Source organism: Ciconia boyciana, chromosome 1, assembly GCF_034638445.1.
Source record: "Ciconia boyciana chromosome 1, ASM3463844v1, whole genome shotgun sequence".
Taxonomy (NCBI): domain Eukaryota; kingdom Metazoa; phylum Chordata; class Aves; order Ciconiiformes; family Ciconiidae; genus Ciconia; species Ciconia boyciana.
Genome location: NC_132934.1, coordinates 24,135,023 through 24,155,901, shown reverse-complemented (window position 1 = coordinate 24,155,901; position 20,879 = coordinate 24,135,023). Strand labels below are relative to the sequence as shown.

Sequence of the window (20,879 nt, the reverse complement as noted above, 5' to 3'; positions counted from 1 at the left end):
TGATAATGGTTTAACTGTAGATTCATGAATGTCAATGCTATAAGGTAAAGAGCAGAACAAGGTAGAAACAAAGGTTGTTAAAAAATAAAAAAATAAAAAAACCCCAAACAGTGAGTTTTCACTATAGAAAGACTAAGTCATGGCTATTTCATAGAGAAAGAAGAAAAATGCAGCAGCTCTATGAGTATTCAAAGGCACAATAACAACAGACTCTGCAGGGATTTCTCTTCTTATTGCTGACTGAATTCCCCCAATCTTCTCATAAAAATGGACCTTGTAATATAAAAAGTAAAGAACAGTGGAAGCAATTTTTCTAAAGTTCATCCTCTTTTATACTCATGTTGCAAAATTGTAGCAATTTTTCCTTCAACTGTATTATACAATTCTCTGGTTCTGTCTTTATAGTAGTTCTTTTTTTTAGGAGGTTGCTTTTTATTATAATACCTAAACTGGAGACAAAGCCCCAATAAGCTGAAAAAAAGACCACTCAACCTAATTAGAGTCAATCATCGAAAAATATTTAATTCTTTCATCTTTCAACATTCTTTGTGTTCAATGATGATGCTGAAAAAGGTACATCAGTCTTGGTTAGAGGCTGTAGATTGCAGTTTCTTAATCAATAATTCCCCAAGTACGGCTCAGGTAGGGTCACAAAATTTAGGTCACCTAACCTAGAAGTTAGGACTTGTAGAGCTGATGCACAATCTATTGCACAAATGGGACTTAAAGTCGCCTGAAGACACAGTCTGGGAAGCAGAACTCACAAATCAGGTTGCTAGAAAAAAATCTTTGGAACTGCTACTGTCTGTACAGGAAAAAGTCTCCTAAGCTGAAGAGAACAAAGTTGACATTTCATTCAGAAATAAAATGTGTTGTTCTTCCATAGCTCTAGAGGGATACAAGAGAAGAATGTGCTTTTGGTCACGGTTACAGGACATAGATATGCACCATTCTATGCAAATGCATAAACTGCACATAACTACTCTATAGAAGTGAAACTTGTAGACCAGTGCTGTTCTGTTGTGTTTTGAAAATGCCCAGTTCATTCTGTAATTCATACTGTGTACTCATTTATCTGATGAGTTACATTAATACCAGTGAGACTCATAGGCTTAATATACTCCATGTTTCAGACAGAATGACATAGAAAATGGACACAATAATTTGTATTCCATTTTTACCCTACTGTTCAATCAAAAAAAGTGTATATTGGTCTTGGTAAATATGTTCAGAACAACATTTTATTTGGACTACTGTGAAACTGGAAGATATTTTTATATTATATACTAATCTTTACGTGTATATAAAATATATTTATGTGTATATGAAATGTATTTTAAAGGCAATTCCTATGTACTGCTTTTTCAAATGCATATCGTTATGCTTATGCTATGTATAGATACTACAGACAAAATATTTGGAACTTCTTTTGTTGTGGATTGAAAACTAAACTTTTCAACGGTTTCTTGAAAAGTAACTGTGCCAAAACATTGATTTTCAGATAAAACAGATTCTCTCTCTTTCTCTCTTAGGAAATCCATCCTAGACATGGAAGTCTCTCTTGTTAAAACAATGATCTAATCAATCTATTTTCACAAAAACTTCAATTTCATGAGATATTAGCTAGCAAAACAGAACTAAAACTGGTTTTATGCATTTTTTTTTGCAGGTCTCATTGCATTAGCTGCAGTAGTCATATGCTTAAAATTAAGCATATATTGGTTTATAGGTTTGGGATTTATGTGCTTGTGGCATAGTCAAAAAAGGAATGTTCACATAATATATCACACATACCAAACACACAATACCACACTATACCAAAGCAATCATCGGTTAATAATTCAGGCATTTAAATGCTAGGAAAAACTATGTTTTGTCAAATATTTTTAAAATGGAAGTTCACTGTCATGCACTTTGCTGACTGTGCTGGAGTTTAAATGTTGACATTGTAACAGAAAGAGATTCAGTTTCAGGTACTTCAACTTTCATTCATATAATTCAGGACCCACCACAGCTTCTGTACGATATGTTATAAAAATACAGCTCCTTTGAGGAAAAAAGCACAAGGAGCCATCCAGGCTAATTCAGGAGAAATAACATTTAATAACCAACTGATGGTGAAGACTCATTGACTTGACGAATGGTAAGTAGCGTATGAAGTGAAAAAGTCTTAAAGAACATCACAGGTATAGTACCAAGTGGAAAGTCCCTAGCTGTCTTTTTAAAACTTCTTTGGAGGGGTTTATTAACATGATAGATATCTATATGAATTTCTCTTTCTCTTTGCATAATCATTTCTAACACACACACAATCATTTGACATGGGAGTTAGAAGATGTGAAGATTGTAGATGGACATCTATTTCATTGATTTTTAAGTGTTAATAAGGCAATAGTACATATATCCACTAGGTTACTGCTTTCCAAATTCTCCACTGATTTCTCTCCTGTTATTTCAAAGTCACCTTTATTGAGATAAGCATCTGCTACATTCCCCTGTCAGAGACAGGATACTAGGCTGAATAGACTTTCAGCTTAATCCAATCTAGCTGTCATAAAGTCTTACAAACTGTAAGTTCCAGAAATGAAAAGGATCAAAATTATTAGTGGAGGTTCAAAAATATAATACAATCATACAAAATAATTACCGTCAGGACTCCTTCACTTTACAAACATACAAAATGCACTTACTTTGAGGGTGAGAAGGGGGAAAGAAATCCTTCCATTAGAAAATATAGTCACAAAGCTTTGAATAAATAAATTCACACACTGCAGAGTACACACACACACATGCATGCAGACATGCACGTACATACACACACGCGTGCACGCACACACACACACACACATGCTTAGAGTTTACACTGCATTCTTCTGATGCCATGATTATTATTTTATTTGTACACCCACCTTTACTGCACATTCTAAACAAACAATAGACAACAGTGTAAGGATTTTTTTCCTTAAAACTGCAACAAAACAAGTCTCAACATTTGCAAAACATTCCTTTATTATTAGAAATAAATTATTTTGTATAAAAATTAGCATGCGTTGACCATTGCATTTATTTTAGCATAACCCAGGACTTAATTCAGTCAGCCGTCACAAGAAACAAACTCATCTTCTTTAACGAGTTGAACAATGTAGGACAGGAAAGGAAATTGTCACAATCACAAAAAAGTACTTACAAATATAACATCAGACATGATTTATTTCAACAGCATTTTTTTTCACAAGCTAACATTTTTTTCCTTTTGTGATTTGCTTCCTTTTGTGAGTGAACAGTTCAGAAGCTTGACACTGTCTCTATGATATAAAACTGGACTTTTCCTTCCCTTGTCTCTGTTTGCCTTTTGCCTCTTGTTTAATCCTTGTCCTCTGGGAGACTGACTATTGGTTTGAATGTAGTCTACTGATATTTCCAAGACTGAATTCTGGTGGTGCTAAAGTCTTTGTTTGCAAGATCCCATCCTGCAGGTCTTCCAGTGAATTTCATCCCTGCTCAGTTTGCCTGATTGCTGTAACTGACATAAGTTGTCTTGGTAGAAGAGGCTGTAAATCAAAAAACCAAAAACAAAAAACAACAACAAAAAACAAAGTTCAGGATTTTTAGAATCAACAGAGGAGAAAAAAAACATATTTAGCATTTGAACCTAGATGGTGTCCAACTATATTTCCAAATAACATGGCCCATGTTCATGGATTAAAGTAAGAAAGTTTATGCATGTATATAGGCGGTGAGTAAGTTGGATCGTAAGTTCTGTGTTCCTGATGATAACTTATTTTGTTTATGACTTGGGGAAACAGAGGTCAATAGAGAGAAACAATAATGAGTGGTTTTAGCATACTCGTAACAGAACTTCAACATACTATTTGTCTGGTATTATTTTGGCTGATTTCTGTATAGATGTTTTTTAATTTAGAGCTTGGATTTTTCTCTCTCTTCTACTGGTTGAAGACAACTTTGCAGCTAGTGGTGGGTTGTCCATCTAGAAGGAGGCTTATGCTCCTTGAAAGGAGCAAAGCCTAACATGGGAAAAATCTCTCCAAGTTAGCAAAACTGAGTAGCTAGTGCCTACAGCATATATTCTCTGGAGAGCCTTCAGACACAAAACATCTGCATATAAGTGACCCAGCACAAACACTTATGAGAGCCTAAGCTGTATTTTAGAGCTGCCATGCTATTATGGTCTCCTTATGTTGATGGTCAGCTGATCATTTCTTCCTTTGGGCAAAGCTGATACCCCTTGTTCAGAATGAGGCAATATACTGAGAAAGTTAAACACCTTTACTATTGTAAAAGTGAACAACTGTGAATCTTATGTGGAAGTTTGTGCCAGCTTCTAGCCTTATATCTTACTCCTTTGTTGTAAAAAACATGGCCCAAGTCTCCACTGTTGTGTTAATGGAGTGATGGGAAGAAGAAAGTGGTGACATCAGGTCTCACAGGCAGCTCCTTAATTTTAAATCAGTTGGGTACATGGCAAATCAGACTGCTGAGGGACTGAGTCTCTTTTTCATCTCTGTAATAAGGTCTATGTCACACTGCATAAAGAGGAATTTGTCTTCCCAAATATGTTTTATATTGTCTGCTACAGACATGTTCTGCTTATGATAGTGAACACTGCAGCTGGCAGGATGAAAATCATTTGATGGCACAAAAGTTGTCTGGTCTATAGATTCAAAGATCTTAATTCTATTCCTATACCTTCGTTCAATTTCTTTTTTCTATATAGAATCTGGTGGGAACAGCTGAGGTAGATAGGAAAAGGATTCTTCATGCTAACTCCTAAATCCAGCCCAACAATGCAATGATCTGGGAAGAACAGACTACAGAAACCAAGAAATGACAGTTTCTCTCTCCTGCACCAAAGATTAAACTAAATCAAAGATCACTAAAATTGCTGCAAAATAACACTAGGTAGTACAAATAACAAAGTTTGCTGCTTGCTTTTTCTTTATGTTTTCTTTGGGTTTCTGAGCAATTTGATTCTAATATTGCATATGCCATTTTGTAAGACACAACAGACCCAGACCATTATAATTCACATATCACTATAATTTTTGTTCCCTAAGAATGTATATATAAGAATGAATAATCAAAAAGAAGCTGCAAAACTTAACATTTTTTAATTCCACTTGTACAGGTAGCTCCAGTACTTTGTGTCTGGAAGAGCTAGTTGACGAAAGGATTGCTTTTGGCACACTAAGCAAGTCTTTCACATAATCAATCACAGTGTTCCAGCACCGACATGAAATAGCTTTATTTGCATGTATTGGGACACTTGAAGCAAATATAACCTCATTTACATCTTTCAGATCTTTCAGATGGGATGTTCTGCTCCCATCTGAACTCTCCCATGCTCCCGCAGCTGGATTTCTGAGAGGATTCTATTTTTCCTTTGGCCTGTTAAGTTCCTTCTGAAAATAATGCAGGACTGCTGAAATGGCACCAAGTTCCTTAGAGCATAAAAAGATTTTGTTCCCAGCTAAGAAATAACAAATACATGCACATCTGCAAACTCTGCACACTTGGGAACAAAAGGACGGAGGGAGCAGAGCTTATTTTTTTCCCTCGCCCTGAAAATAAACTCAAATACGTGATCAGGTTAAGCTAGCTTACCACATTACCCTGTATCAGCTGAGTTCTATAATAACTTTTCATGTGTATGTTTTTAGCCCACAGCAATAACATAATCGGATTTATCACAACTCAGTAAGCTGAATTATGTGAGGACATTTGCAAGAAGCTCAAAATACAAAAATAAGTAGCTACTACACCTCAGCTGATTTAGAGTAACTTGTTAATTTGCTGTAACTTTGTTGTATATCTGAGACTTAGTTTTGACAGAATTAATCTAGGACCGATCAAGAAACAAAAAATATCCTGTTGAGTTCTGAGTGTTACTTTAAAAAATGATAGCACAGGAAGCTAGTGTAGATAGTAGTTCTAAATGTATTAAAACTAATCTCATCTCCAAACAATGCTTTTTACTTGATAAATATTGTAAGTGTCTTTATAGTTCCCTGTAATAAGCCTACAGTTCCTGTCTGGGGATGTGAAAGCTTCAGCAGCTGGTGTCCTGCTCTTTAAGACTGTTAGCATTTCATAGTAATGACATGAACCACATTTGGCAAGCATAGATGGCCAGAAAAAGTAACAGACTTGGCTCAAAATATTTCTGGGAATGAACACTCTTTTCTAGCTACATTTACTACAAAAAGAAAAAGAATAAAATAAAAGAGGATCTAAAGCAATTTAGAATGATTATTGTGATCTGACCTACATGCATTTAAAGTACTCGTCATTGTTACACCTTCTGTAATTGCATCTGGATATTTTTTTTTCATTCTGTTTCCCAGTTACAATTTGTTTTCCACTGAATATGAATGTATTTCCACAAAAAACCATGACTATATTCACACAGGGGACAACATGGAATAAAGTCTGTTACATGGACTAGGACAAACCAGACAGAGCAGAGTTGTCTCTGGATGGGAAGCAAAAGGAATTACCTGACTGTTTCATCTTATTTCTCACCTAGTTATGAGCATCGTTATCCTTACCACTATTTGTGCCTGGGAAATGGTGGGAAACACTTACTACCCACTTGTGGTATACTAGGAATGGCCTGATTTTTTGCGATCAGCTTCATATACTGTCACTGAAAAGAAAGATCTACCTCACATGGAGTCAGTGCAAGAAGAAATTTTGCAATATTGAGAGGTTGTTACTATCAACCTAGTGAAAAAGACTTGCATAGCATTGTGCACTGATAATTCACAGGAACCTCCAAAAGTTTTGACAATAACTATCTTGGCAGAAAAGAGGGAAGCTGATAAAATCCAAATGGTACAGAACAATTTTAGGGAAGAAAGAAACCCATCTTGAGGCCAAGAGCTCAATTATATAAGGATAGTTCTCTGGAGTGCAAGTAACTTGACTCTGAATTTTTGCCTATGAAACATTATGATGCCTGGATCAAAGCCTAGTCAGGATATACTCCTAGTGAGCTCAGAATTATATAGATGTGCTACTGTTAAAATCATGTTTAAAGCACAGTAAATAAGCATTACCCTGCATATCTCATACTACCGGAGAAGCAGACTTGCTTCCAATAGCAGCTGTTTCCATGAATTATGCATAATCATACTTTAAGGAATACCAGGCACAGCATTTCTTAAGTACATACAGTAGACAAACATCAGATACTCAAGACTTTCTTCTTAACACTCTTTCTCACCCTACTGTGGAATCCCTCCCTCCTCAGAAGTTTACAATTTTGCAAACTCAGCAAAATCCACCTCTCTTTCCCCTCTGAAATTTCTTTTGGTGACTTCTGAAGATTTGAGAAAGTATTGAGTTCTTCATATTTCCATGCTATTATTTGATCCACAAGGAATTTCATTGCCTTTCTCCTTTTGTCCTTTGTTATATGCCATAATCTGAAGCTGTATGAACCCATAGCTCAATCTAGCAGATTTACACATTTTGAAGGGTCATGAGTTTTTCAAGTAAATTGGTTTGCGCTCAGTATCCTCCATGCGTCAGCACCTATGGTATAGTAAACTTATGGACTATTTTTATATAGTCTTCAATCTAGCAAACTCTGATTGAATTCAGTGGGGGGTTGCTGAAATAAGTACAATATTTTTCTGCAAACTTGGTACTGACTTGTCTGAATGTACTCAAGCAAAATAGTACTGTTCAGTCTCCTTTCAACATTATAAAAAAAATAATAAAAAATAAAACCCCCTCATTTGCAGTAAAATGACTGAAAAATTTGTCTTTAACTGTAACAGTTGCTGTCCATCCCATGTGACCTCTAACTCCTCAATAGAAACCGATTCTCCTTTACTATTAAGCTCTGGGGCTAAAGTTGCTGGCTCTACTCATATTTGGTTATTGTGAAGTCCAATTTATAAGACTGTATGGCACGTGGTGGAATGGGAGCTATAATCTCTGTTCTCTTCTATACCAGAGCAATTTAGAGACGTGAAAGATTCATTAACTTTTCTGACATGGGAAAGAACTTTTTCCCATTACTAACCCATGACATATCAGAACATGTAATGATTAAGCTATATATGAATTATCATGATTTTGTACCAAGATGAGTAAGACCACAACAAAAACCTGGATGGGAAGCATTGCTCTGGGAAGCATTAGTCTTCATGAGTTATGACAAATGAACAAGTCAACAAATATTAAGTTAAGGTGGAAAGTTAAAAAGCATTATTTTCACTTCCATTTCTAACTGCAAAATAAAAACAATGTTAACTGTTTTCATTATATTTTTTTCAACAGCCTTTGAATTTTGAATATATAATGATGACCATAAATACACCTCGTGAACTGTCAGGACATACTACAACTGGCACAGCAATGCACAACACATCAAATTGGTACTAGCTAAAACAGCTCATTATAAAAGATGTGGCTTTCCAAAATCTGCTTGCGCTTTTTTTTTTTACTAGGCTCCTGTGAAAGACAATTTGTTTCAAACAACTCTAGGTATTCCTGCATTCAGCAGTACATGAATTCTAACACATCTCTGGATTCATGCAGAACAAGCAAGAAAAAAAAAAGTTTATTATTAAAAGAAAGTGCATTCTTGTGAACGTACATCTATTAGGAAGTGCTGCCACTCTTGACCATGGGAAAGTCTACAGATGACTTACTGTTGGTTTCAAGACTTTCACACAGTTCAGTTTTGACCTCGCCATTTGGTCTGTCATTTCCTTTTTGGGTCAGTTTGCTTTGCATTGTGGCAGCTGTTACTACAGCCTTGAAGCTCCGCTTCCGTTTTTGAACATTCTGCTCTGGATGAAAAATGATAATATAAACCTTGGGCATATAGAGCATTCCCAGAGACACAGAAGCACTTAAACTCATGGAGACAGTAAGTGTTGTTGTCTGGATGTACATCTGGGGAAGGAAAGAAACAACAACATAAAAATCATTGTTATATTGATTTAATACAAGAAGGAAAATAAAGTAATTAACTTAAAAATACTAGGTCGACAGGGAACCAATAACACTCTTCCTTTTCTGTACATACATCAGAAGGACCCTTGACTTTGGTTGCCTTTAACTATAGTCAAGTATGTCTGTTTCATGTTGGTTTTTTAACCTTAAGAGTAGGTGGTAGAAACAACATAATATTTATTAAACTTCATTCCCATAAAAGTAATCAAGATGCTGTAGCAATCACATTTTCAGAAAATAAACAAATATGTCCGTACAGGAAAAGAGGAGTGACAAGAGGGTTAGCCTTGTATCATCTACTTTAATATACAGAAGCCTCTACAACAATATTCCATGTAGTGACTCAGTAGTGTGTGTGGCATGGTTCAACCAACAGCAGGCATAATGCAATATCTAATTAAATCTTAGATATACTCTTTGAGTTTCAAGCTTGGAAAAAAAAATCAGTTTCTCTGAGGTGAAGCTTGAATATTCTTGAGGTTTTGGGGGGGTTTTGTTGTTGGTGGTGGTGGTTTTTAACATTTCCACCTTACCGTTGAATTGTAGTCACAATGCTCTGTTGGCACACAATAAATATATTAATATGTCACAATCTTAACTAAGAAATCAGAAAATCAGATCAGAAAGGACCTCAGTCCCCTACAGATACAAAGGAAAAATCTGATATTTCTGAGTGACTCTGTCTATTGTTTGTTACCATCTACAAAAAGAATGGAACTTTGGTCTTCCATAGTCCCATAAAAGAAAATGACAATGACCACTCCATAAGAACAGCAGAGAAGTTCCTGTCTGGAGAAGTATTCAGCAGAGAGTATATTAGAAATACTAATTGTAGTTCTGCTCAACATTTATTTTTTCTTAGAAAATTATATTTTATTAGACATTTTATAAGACAACAATTTTACTTTACAATTTTGTGTGGATTGCTAAACTGAGTAGGAAATTTCTCAGTAGCCATGTTGTTATACTGAAAAAGATACTGAAGTAAAACCTGTTCATTGCCTTGGCAGAGGATTCACTGACACTGTTGTCAGGCATGATTTTAAGCACTAGCCAATACTATCATATTAACCTGGAGATAAGGTAGTAAGTCTGTCTGCAATGTCAGCTTCAGATCATCTGTTTTTATTAAGTGCCCTTGGGTAACTTGGCCCTTGGCAGAAAAGTAGCGATATAATAAACTGGTGTGCAGTCACTATCATAGTTGAACATTTTTTAATGTCTTTCAGTTTACAAAGTTTTTCCATTAGATACTTTCTCCTTAGAGAGCACAAATAAACTATGCTCTCACTTAAAGCAATGTTAGGTGAGAAATGTGACAAATATATTTTGGAAGCATGGACTGTCACTCTGAACCACCTTGCAAAGTATCTGTATAATTGTACAGAAAACTGCCAAATATTACCATAAAATGAGGGACAGCCCAATCTACTCTTTTGGAAGACACTGACAATGCTTCAAAATTTGTAAGAAGCTGAACCTGCTTTCAGGGACAGCACCAGACTCAAAAGACAATCAGGATTTCCTTCCTGTTGTGCTGAGGAAAGTTATAGGAGCAACACCTTCCTTCGTTTCAAGACAATACATCAGGAAATATATACAATACTGTTTTTTTCTTACTCCAGTGAAATAATTCCATTCCTTTCAATCTCCAAAATGGCAGTGGTGCGCCTGAAAGAGGAGCTTGACCTACATTTTGCATGAACGCTTCTAATGAAAACCTCACACGGTTACATTAATAAGCAGTTGTTTTCAGACTTCTGTGGAAGGGCCTCTGTGCAGATGCACATTCACATGCAAACCGCACCAATGACATATCCATTTCTCTCTGAACCAAACTGGCTGATCTCCAATTAAACTGGTACAGCAGTGGCTTTTAGGGTTAAGCATTGCATTAAGTGGTGTCCAAAAACAAAAGTATTTTGGTTCCTAAAGGTGCATATATTTCCTAATGGGATTTACAAAACTGAAATCAATGCAAGTAATACCTTTAACAAATTGTAATGCATATGAAAATTCCATTAAATGTAAAAAGTCCTTTTTGGAAGCCTTACCATTTTTTAAAATCCAACTCATGGCAGATAAGTGGCTAGCTGAGCCTTACCCATGGAATCTGTAACAATGCCTGGCACTTAAATATATATATTTTTAAGACCTTATCAAGTACCCAAGCGATAAGACTCATCTTTCTCTCATGGTTCAGTATAAGAGTTAGACGATAAAAAAGGATAAAGAACCTCTGGATGTTACAGGGTAAAATACATACATTCATGTGTCCTGGTTTCAGCTGGGATAGAGTTAATTTTCTTCCTAGTAGCTGGTATAGTGCTGTGTTTTGGATTTTAGTATAAGAATAATATTGATAACACACTGATGTTTTAGTTGTTGCTAAGTAGTGCTTACACTAGACAAGGACTTTTCAGCTTCCCATGCTCTGCCAGGTGCACAAGAAGCTGGGAGGGGGCACAGCCAAACTGGCCAAAGGGCTATTCCATACCATATGGTGTCATGCTCCGAATAGAAACTGGGGGGGAGTTGGCCAGGGGGCAGCGATCTCTGCTCAGGGACTGGCTGGGCACCAGTCGATAGGTGGTGAGCGGTTGTATCACTTGTTTTTTTCCCGGGTTTTGTTCCTCTCTCTCTTTTGTTGTTTTCCTTCTCATTACAATTTTTTTTTTAAGTGTTCCAATTATTAAACTGTTCTTATCTCAACCCACGAGTTTTCTTACTTTTGCTCTTCTGATTCTCTCCCCCATCCCACCAGGGGGGAGGGTGAGCGAGCAGCTGTGTGGTACTTAATTGCCGACTGGGGCTAAACCACATCATGTAATAGTACTAGTCATATTAGCAACAAATACATGCATTATGGTAGATCTCAATGACCTTTTTTGTGATAAGAAGTCCCATAGTGCCAAACTTTTACAAATACTAAAGAGAAAACATGTCTGCCTGAAGGTTTACATTCAAATAAGCTTCATAAGTGAATCAACTCTAAATCTGGTCATGCATTCACTGAAATAATAAAGGTCCATGGATTTCAATGCACTTAGTGCAGGTATTTTGCGTGAGCTATATCATTACATCTAATGCATTTTCTGTGGATTTATTTGAAATGACCAGCACAACAGCCTATTTTAAAAAATCCAAATCACAGAGAGTTTCACGTTGCAGATTACCGTGCATATGCAGTGGGATTTATTTCTAATGATTGCTGTGGTTTTGAATGAGCCATTATAATTATTGAAACATTAAAACTGGAATGAACTGGGAATTTTCTGACAGAACAGTTTTCAAATAGTGAATATAGTCTTTAGCGAGCTTCAGCCTCAGGGATCCTGCTTTGCATGGATCACCCTTACTATTTACTCTTTAAAGAAGCTAATGAGAAAGAAGGGCTTCACGAAACTTGCTAGACCTTGAGAGGAAGGCTTTGAACATTACATGTACACATTGTATGTAGTGTGTACACCGGTCTGACTCCATACACTAAAGCAATTGCATACTCAGCTGGAGACTTGTCAATGACAGTCTGGGTCTGATTCCTTTTCCTATTAGAATCAGAGAATCATAGAATAATTTGGGTTGGAACGGACCTTTAAAGGTCATCTAGTCCAACCCACCTGCAATGAGCAGGGACATCTTCAACTAGATCAGGTTGCTCAGAGCCCCGTCCAACCTGGCCTTGAATGTTTCCAGGGATGGGGCATCTACCACCTCTCTGGGCAACCTGTTCCAGTGGTTCATCACCCTAATCGTAAAAAATTTCTTCCTTATATCTAGTCTGAATCTACCCTCTTTTAGTTTAAAACCATTACCCCTCGTTCTATCACAACAGGCCTTACCTCTTTTCAAATGGTAATTTTCAGGCTGAGAGTCTATTTAGGACAGGAACATCCCCTGCATCTCATCTTTCCCATTTTTGGAATCCCCCTTCTTGCAGCGTGATGAAGCACAAGTCTAGCAAACAGGATGCCATACACTTTGTTTGACTTTTGTCTGACTCTTACCTTGTTTTATCCCTGACAAGAGAACAATGATGTTTTATGGCTGTGCATTCTGGGTACTTTTATTATTCTGGAGACATAACTACCTGTAACTTTTACAGAACTAGCTGCTCTAAAAATCAAGGAGCAACAAAAGTAGTTCAGTTTAATAAGATATGAGGTCTGAATAATTTTTCATGTGTCTCACAGTGGTAGCTCACTCTAAGTTACAGGAGAATAAAGGTCCCTTTCTCACAACGATTCATGGTTACACAGAAATGAATTTCAGCACTCCTCACACTAAAATCCCTTCTGAACTACAAACTTTTTGTCCAATAAAGCCTTTCACAGATGTAACAAAGACTGCTGTATCTATTCTCCTTGTTCTTGACAGTCAGAGATATAAGACAGAAAACTACAATGATGGTAGCACAAGAAAAAAAAAATCTTTATACTATGGGAAAAACTTGAGGCCTAAATACCTTCCTGTCTCCATCCCCCACCCCAATGCCATACCAAAACTGATACAGGACTTCTAATGTACTGTTTTCCACCTCCATAACTGACAAAGGATCCCTCACAACAGACTGTCTCATGTAAATGATCTAGACCCTGTGTACCCATTCAGACATATTATCTGTCTGTCTCACAAATTACCTGGACCCTCACCTCATCAGAAGGGTCCTACAAGCTTGGTAATATAGCCTCTGACTGTCTTAGCAGCTAAAATAGATAATGGCTGTGTGGATATTTAGGGATTTTCTATCTTCTACCATTGATTCTAGGACTATGTATCTCGTTCTTTCTACTTTGAAACTTAAAATGTGACACAGGAAATATTGGGCCACCAAGAAAGGATATTTTAGAAAAACACAGATACTCTGATGGCTTCTTCAGTTTGGAAGTACTTGAAACTGAATTGCTTCCTTGGTAACCTGAAAAATTTATATGCATCAAAGCAGGTGTGTGCACCGAATTGTCCCAGTGCAGGTAGCTGAATGCTTACCTCTCAATTAGGCTTCACTGCTTAGAATTGAAATATCCCCCAAGTCCCCAGTAGTGTCCCATCAGTTTGGTGCTTGCAGAGGCAATGTCATGCACATACCATGCCTTGAGTTCAACACAAAGCAATGACTTTAATTAGACAAAAAAAAATTAGTGGTAATGTCACAACTTTTGTTTTTGACATTGCTTCCTTGGTTTGAGTCCTCCCTTACTTTTACACGTAAGATTATATTCAGGCTTTCTTCAGGATTGCTGGTTTTCTCATGCTATTTATTTTTCTTTTCTACTCAGTTTTAATAGGTCAAATAGAGGTTACCTCCCACTCAGCCTGTTCCCTAATCCTGGATAGGTGGGAGATATGTCCATTGTGATTTCTTAAGTGAATTGAATCTACGTTTTCCACTTTGGTGCAAGTTCTCTAACTGCTAGTAGTTCTAACACAGAAGATGAACAAGTCCAGCGGTTAGTGAAGCGCTAAGCCACAGAGGGAAGGCTTGGTACATCTCAAGCTATCAGGGTGCCTAGTGTAGATCCAACTCAGCTACTTGCACTCCAGAGAGAAGTGGATGTTTAAAAAGACGCAGCTGGTCTAATGTCTTTTATTGTCTAATTCTATACAATTTGCCCTTTAGAAGTGCCTTTCTCCGCAGGCTAAAGAAACAGCCTCAGTATCAAACACTGGAGTCTGAACCATCCTGCTGAGACAGATATACTCAGATAGGGACTCTTGTATGTGTCCCACACTGCCAGTAACAGAGCACAAGACTGAATCATGATTTAATTTTTCCCTTATCCTTGTTACCAAGTACTTTATGTCTCTTATGTGAATCTTCTCAGCTCCTTCAGCAGGTTTCACTTTTTAAGGCCAGAACTGCAGCAAGCTTCGTTTCCCGCAAGGGTTTTTTGCTCTCATTCCCTCCCTCCACTCTTGCCTTCATTCCCAGCTGTTGGAAGCTTTACCAGATCATTTATAGCCAGAAGATAAATGATCCGTCATAAAATAAAGATACATGCCATCTATCCACAGGCATCCCACAGATTGGGAAAGACAGAAAAATTATCCCTCTCTGTTTGTGGTGGAGAGAGCACAAGTCTTTTTAGTCTCAATAAAACACTGAAAGCATTCATAGCCATCCTCCCTCTGCTGCAGAATCTAGAGGGCTTAGAAAAAGACAATCCCTTTCTTCTTTTAAAGCCATGCACATGCCATAACACTACAATTGCTTTTTCATGTGTTGCTGCTTGCTAAAGAGTTGACTGGATGACAACACTTACGGTTTCACAGTTGTGTTCACAAATCAGAAAGAAACACCACGCAGTGGACTCCACACCAAAAATCAACATGGAAAAGGGTGGTTGCAGGCAAATATATTTGAAACCAGGAGAGTATAAACAGGGAGGTAACAATGCTGGCAACGTGCCAACAATTAACAAAAGAATTCACGCTTCTCTGCAGTACCTCCACCCCCATAAGCTTACACTTACAGATTTTTATTGCTTTCAGTGCACTACATACTTATGGACATACTTACTGGACCTGTGGGAAGAAAATTCATCTTTTCTTGAAGAAAAACATTACAGGTGCAAGTCAGTCATTTTTTTCTCATATAACAAGATTATTTGCCAGGTATGAAATAAACTTCATGGAATGAGTCTTCTTCAAACATTTCTTCAGTTAGAAAACACAGGAAACTACTTAACATATATATTTTTTAACCTTTTAAAAGCTTTCCTTACCAAACTACCAATTAAAATGAGGTTTTGAGAGAAAAAGTCAAAGCCTTTTCACGAACATGAAAGTACAACATTCATTAGGTTATTGTCTCAAGCAGTAAACATAAGCTGTAATTCTGTACATTGCAGAGAAAACTGAGAAAACAAATCCTCTTTATTTTTATCTGTACATTTCAGTTGCTTTCAGAAACTTTAAGAGAAAGTAAAGATCTAATAACTGATTTCAAATTAAATGTGTGCCAGCTTTAAAAAGTATGAATTTTCATTAAAGCTTGGATGCAAGAGGAGCTATAAAAGCTTGTAGCTTTGGTAGAACATGCATATACCTGCATTTCAGAAACTGAATTATGGTAACAACTTCACTGTTCAGATTTTCCACCTAAGTCTAATTCTGACCTTTTCTGTAATATTTATAAGTATTCCCTTTCTACCCATAAATTATTTTATGCAAAGAAAGGAATGGCTTCACTAGGTCTTTTTTTAGCACTGTATTTATTATTTTAAGGTGAGTAGATACAGAGAACTCAGAGTTATCAACTGCTCATTGGAAATGGTACGTTCCACAACTGCACATTGCAAAGTTTGCATTGTATAGTTTTCCCTCCAAAGTGTTTTTTTACCACATGCCTAAAACTAACCTTAGTTCATCCAAACAGTTTCCAGTGACTTCTCAATACATTATTTTACCACCGAGGTAGAGTAGGACAGCTGTATCCCAAACAAAGACAACTACGGAAACTCAGATAATGGGAATTTGAAGATATTAAGTTCATCAGGCTTTGCTGTCTGCCCTGTCATTTGGGAACAACTTCTTCTTGGACCAGTAATGGTTGTCCAACTCTGTGTATTTCTTCAGCTCATTTCCTCACAAGACATGATTCCTTGTCACACAGAGGGTATCAGGATACCATTGTAATGTAACTAAAAAGAGGAATAGTTGATCTCTAGGGCTGGGGAACAACTAATATAAATATAATACTCCACCTCTGTGTCTATATAGTAGACAATGAAACAATGCTATGGCATAGGCCTGGGCACTATGCCTTTTAAACTGTTGAACTGTTAGCTGAAAACTGAAACTGAAAACTGAAACTGAAAACTCCCAGCATGAGTGGGCCTGGGCCTGGACCAACTCACACTCTCCCAAACTCTTCCCAGGAGTTTGCCCACAATGTGGAACAATTCCCACTATGTAATGTTGATATACCCACACTGTTCTTGATAAGAGATTAAGAGATTTTAATGTTATAAATCTAGTGAGACTGTGGCAACTGGCTTCACGGCCTGTGAATAGTCTTGACAATTAATAGTTACTATTTTAGATAGAGCCTAAGACGACAACACAGGAGACATCCGTGCAGACCAGGGGATGAACTGATTGAGAGCAGCTCTGCAGAGAAGGACTTGGGGATACCGGTGGATGAAAAATTGGATATGAGCTAGCAAATGTGTACTTGCAGCCCAGAAAGCCTATCATATCCTGGGCTGAATAACAAGCGTGGCCAGCAGGCTGAGGGAGGTGATCCTCCCCCTCTACTCTGCTCTAGTGAGACCCCACTTGGAGTACTGCATCCACCTCTGGGGTTTCCAGTACAAGACAGACACGGACCTGTTAGAGTGGATCCAGAGGAGGGCCATGAAAATGATCAGAGGGGTGGAAAACCTCTCCTATGGAGGGAGGCTAAGAGAGTTGGGGTTGTCCAGTCTGGAGAAGGCTCTGGGGAGACCTTATTGCAGCCTTTCAGTGTATAAAGGGGGCTTATAAGAGAGACACAGAGAAACTTTTTACCAAGGCCCATAGCAACAGCACAAGGGGCAACAGTTTTAAACTGAAAGAGGGTAGATTTAGACTGGATATAAGGAATAATTTTTCACGATGAGGGTGGCAAGGCACTAGAACAGGTTGCACAGAGAAGTTGTGGCTGCCCCATCATTGGAAATGTTCAAGGTCAGGCTGGATGGGGCTTTGACCAGCCTGATCTAGTGAAAGATGTCCCTGCCCATGGCAGGGGGTTGGAGTAGATGACCTTTAAAGGTCCTTTCCAGCCCAAACCATTCTATGATTCTATGATTCTATGACTCTAGGATTCTAGGATTCTAGGATTCATAGCAACATGGTACTTTCTCAACATGGTGAACCTTAATGGCAGTTGTCATTTCTATTGGCAAATGTCACCTCTAACCATAAAATTCTAGAAAATTGGCTTTTTTGCTTGTTTTAATTCCTTGGGTTTGTTCCTTCCTCTTCCTGTTTGTTTCAGTATACAAATTTCAGATGCTTTAGCTCTTCTGTAACTGATACATTTGAAAAAGGTTTTTGTTGATGTGTAACCCCTGTAGACCTAGTCTGTGGCTTTACAGATAACATCATAGAACATCAGCATCAGAAATTATGCTGTTTTGTGGCAAAAGATGGAGAAGATTAGGCTAAAACAAGTGTTGCATTATCAAATCTGCTTATTGGGAAAGAGCAACATTTTTTAAGATAAAAAAATGTTCAGCTTTACTTCATCTGCAACATTTATTACAACATTTTATTAAGAACAGTAATAAACTAAAGTCTGCTTCTTAACTGTGATCCATCGTCAGGACACAGGTCTCATGGAAAATGCTAGGCACTGCCTTGCAGACCTTCAAAGTGCTTTAAAATATCAGTAGGTAATTTGACTCTTTTTTCTTCTCATAGGTTAGATATCACACTATCATACAGCTTGCATATATGACAGTACACAATTTATTGCAGTATTATGGTTTTTAAAGGGCCATGTGATCGATTCATCTCATCAGCCTTACTATAAATAGAGCCACAGTAGTCAGTCACTGACCAACAACCGATCTCTACTCTGTCTGCTGTAATGTGTATGTCAGTCCTGATATTCAAGAGTACTGAACTCTAAAAGCTCAAGTAGAAAGTAGGTACTCACAATTTGTAAAGCTAAGCTAAGTAATATCTGAATACCAGTAAAAAAAAAGTCAATATTAAATAATCTTATTGGAAAAAGTCTGTGCTGCATGGAAATCCTGAGGAAGGAGATTATTTAAAAGTAGTTCTTATGTTATACATTAATTGAATCTTCAACATAATGTAGAAGTAGGATTTTTATGGTATATTGTGTTATACTTGAGATCTACTTATGGGCAAAATACCAAGCAAAGAATTTATTGTTAGTCTAATTAAAATCCTAACAGCCTAATCAAAACTATAGCAAATATTATTATTAATCCAGTTACAATTATACTAGCTTTTACTGTTCAAATTATTTAATATGAAAATCTCATTAATGAGGTAGCTAAATCTGTTATATGTGAACTTCTGAGTATCAAACTCTTTTCTCCAGTGGTACACACCCTGTTCGTGCTCCTTTGGTTCCTAAAGGCAACAGATTCAGCCCTCTGCAAGAAGAATAGAGGGAAGGGGAGTTTATGTTGAGTTGCCAGCGTCCCAAGTCCTTCACCAGAAGGTGCATGATGTTGATGGCTGGTGTTCCCTCCTCCTTAGTCTTGGGCCCACTTTTACATGTATTCTAACAGATGAAAAACATTGCATCTTTTTAAAAATGAGTTCCCATCTACAATCAGTCTACCTCCACCCATTAACTGCTTATTAATTAAAATTATGTCCCAGTTACTTTGTTACTGAGTGGCTTCACAGGCTTGTTAGATCTTTACCATATACACTATTCAGAGAGCTAAGCTGAAACAAGTCAGGCAATACTCTCCTGACTGCTGGACAGTTGTTATCACAACTAACACAAACTCAGGACACAAGCCAAAACATATCCTGAAAGCCCACATTGACAGGTCAATGTAAAGCCTGTAGACTTTTCCTAGTAACAAAAAATGATGTTTACTGGGCTGCAGCTGGGTACTCTGCACAACAGTGAATTTCAGCTTTACTTAATAAAAAATTCCAACTTTATTTAATAAAAAATATTTCTTTTCATAAGATTTCTGGAGATTTTCTACCAGAGATGTAGTCCAGCCTTCAAATCACTTTCATACTCCTTTCAAATACTTATAAAATTAAAACCCCCTTTAGTCAAATGCATTCTGATTTGCACAACTTAGATCAATTCATCTAGATAAGATGCAGCACAATTTAGAGAATCTTTTTTTTTGCACTTTTATAATTTTTAGCTAAATTTATTTTATATGTTTATTATTAATTCAGTCTTCAGCTATCTACTTTGAATGAAGATTGTATTTGCCCTAAGGCTAAATCAACTAGCAAATGTGGCAGGTGGAAAACTAGTCAAAATAAATTAATGTAAATTGGCACATCTTCAATTATAATCCATTTGAAAATATGGAATCTGACATTTTGGAACACTCAAAACTCAAGGAGCCAGTTGGCAACCCCAAAATTGTCACTTTCATATGCATAATTGTCTAGTGATGAAAAAGGGAAAGAAAGAAATCTGCCTTACAGAGAACTAAGGAAAGATGTTACCAGGATAAAGAAAAAATTGTGGCTTGGATTTAATTCATAATCCAGAATTAAAATAAAAACTAAATGTTTTGCTATAACACAGAGAGATCATTGTTGTTGACGGACACATTCTTATAACTAGAATATATTGCTGAGTAGAAAGCAATCTTTTTTCTTGTCCAGACTTGAAATTTATAGAGTATTACAATCCTGTCTTTTTTAAATGACCAATGCTGACTGAAGATCTATTTCCTATACTCACAAAATATAGAAAAATATTAACCTTAATTGCTGGTTTATTATGCTATTAACTACATTTTAGTTTCTGTTTTCTGAAGTCTTTTAAATATGCATTATACCTGAGCTAGAGATAACTATACTCTAGAAGTACTATAAAACAACCTCTAACTCTGTAATAATTAGCTTTCTACTAGGTTTAGTTTTAAAATGTGTTTCTTTATTTAGTGCACGTGGCTTAAGTGTCAGAATTCAAGTACCTGATAGAGACAAATATTAAGTGAAGTACACTTGTTCAGAAGATAATTTTATTTAGCATCTTCAAGCAGGGCATAATTAAGTTACTTTGTCATACAAAATGATGGAGGCTTAAATAAGTAACAGCTGGTTACCCCAATGGCTGTACAACTGCAGGGCAGCCTTTGGCAGGAAAAGTTGTGCAAACACAACCAATACATTATGCTAATGGGAACAATGTAATGAGCAAGGAAGCAGCTAAAATG

The 20,879-nt window shown here is 36.9% G+C and overlaps 1 protein-coding gene across 1 annotated transcript in view; it reads right to left on the bottom strand.

Annotated features, from left to right (window-relative positions):
- Positions 1–3,341: 3,341 nt before the first annotated feature.
- The window catches only part of GRM8 (glutamate metabotropic receptor 8), a 341,574-nt gene continuing 324,036 nt past the window's right edge, over positions 3,342–20,879 (bottom strand). The window contains exons 9-10 of the mRNA XM_072868969.1: positions 8,682–8,928; positions 3,342–3,551 (exon numbers count right to left, since the gene is read on the bottom strand). Of these exons, the coding sequence (XP_072725070.1) occupies positions 3,502–3,551; positions 8,682–8,928 (297 nt within the window). The 3' untranslated portion in view covers positions 3,342–3,501. The remainder of the gene's footprint in view (positions 3,552–8,681; positions 8,929–20,879) is intronic.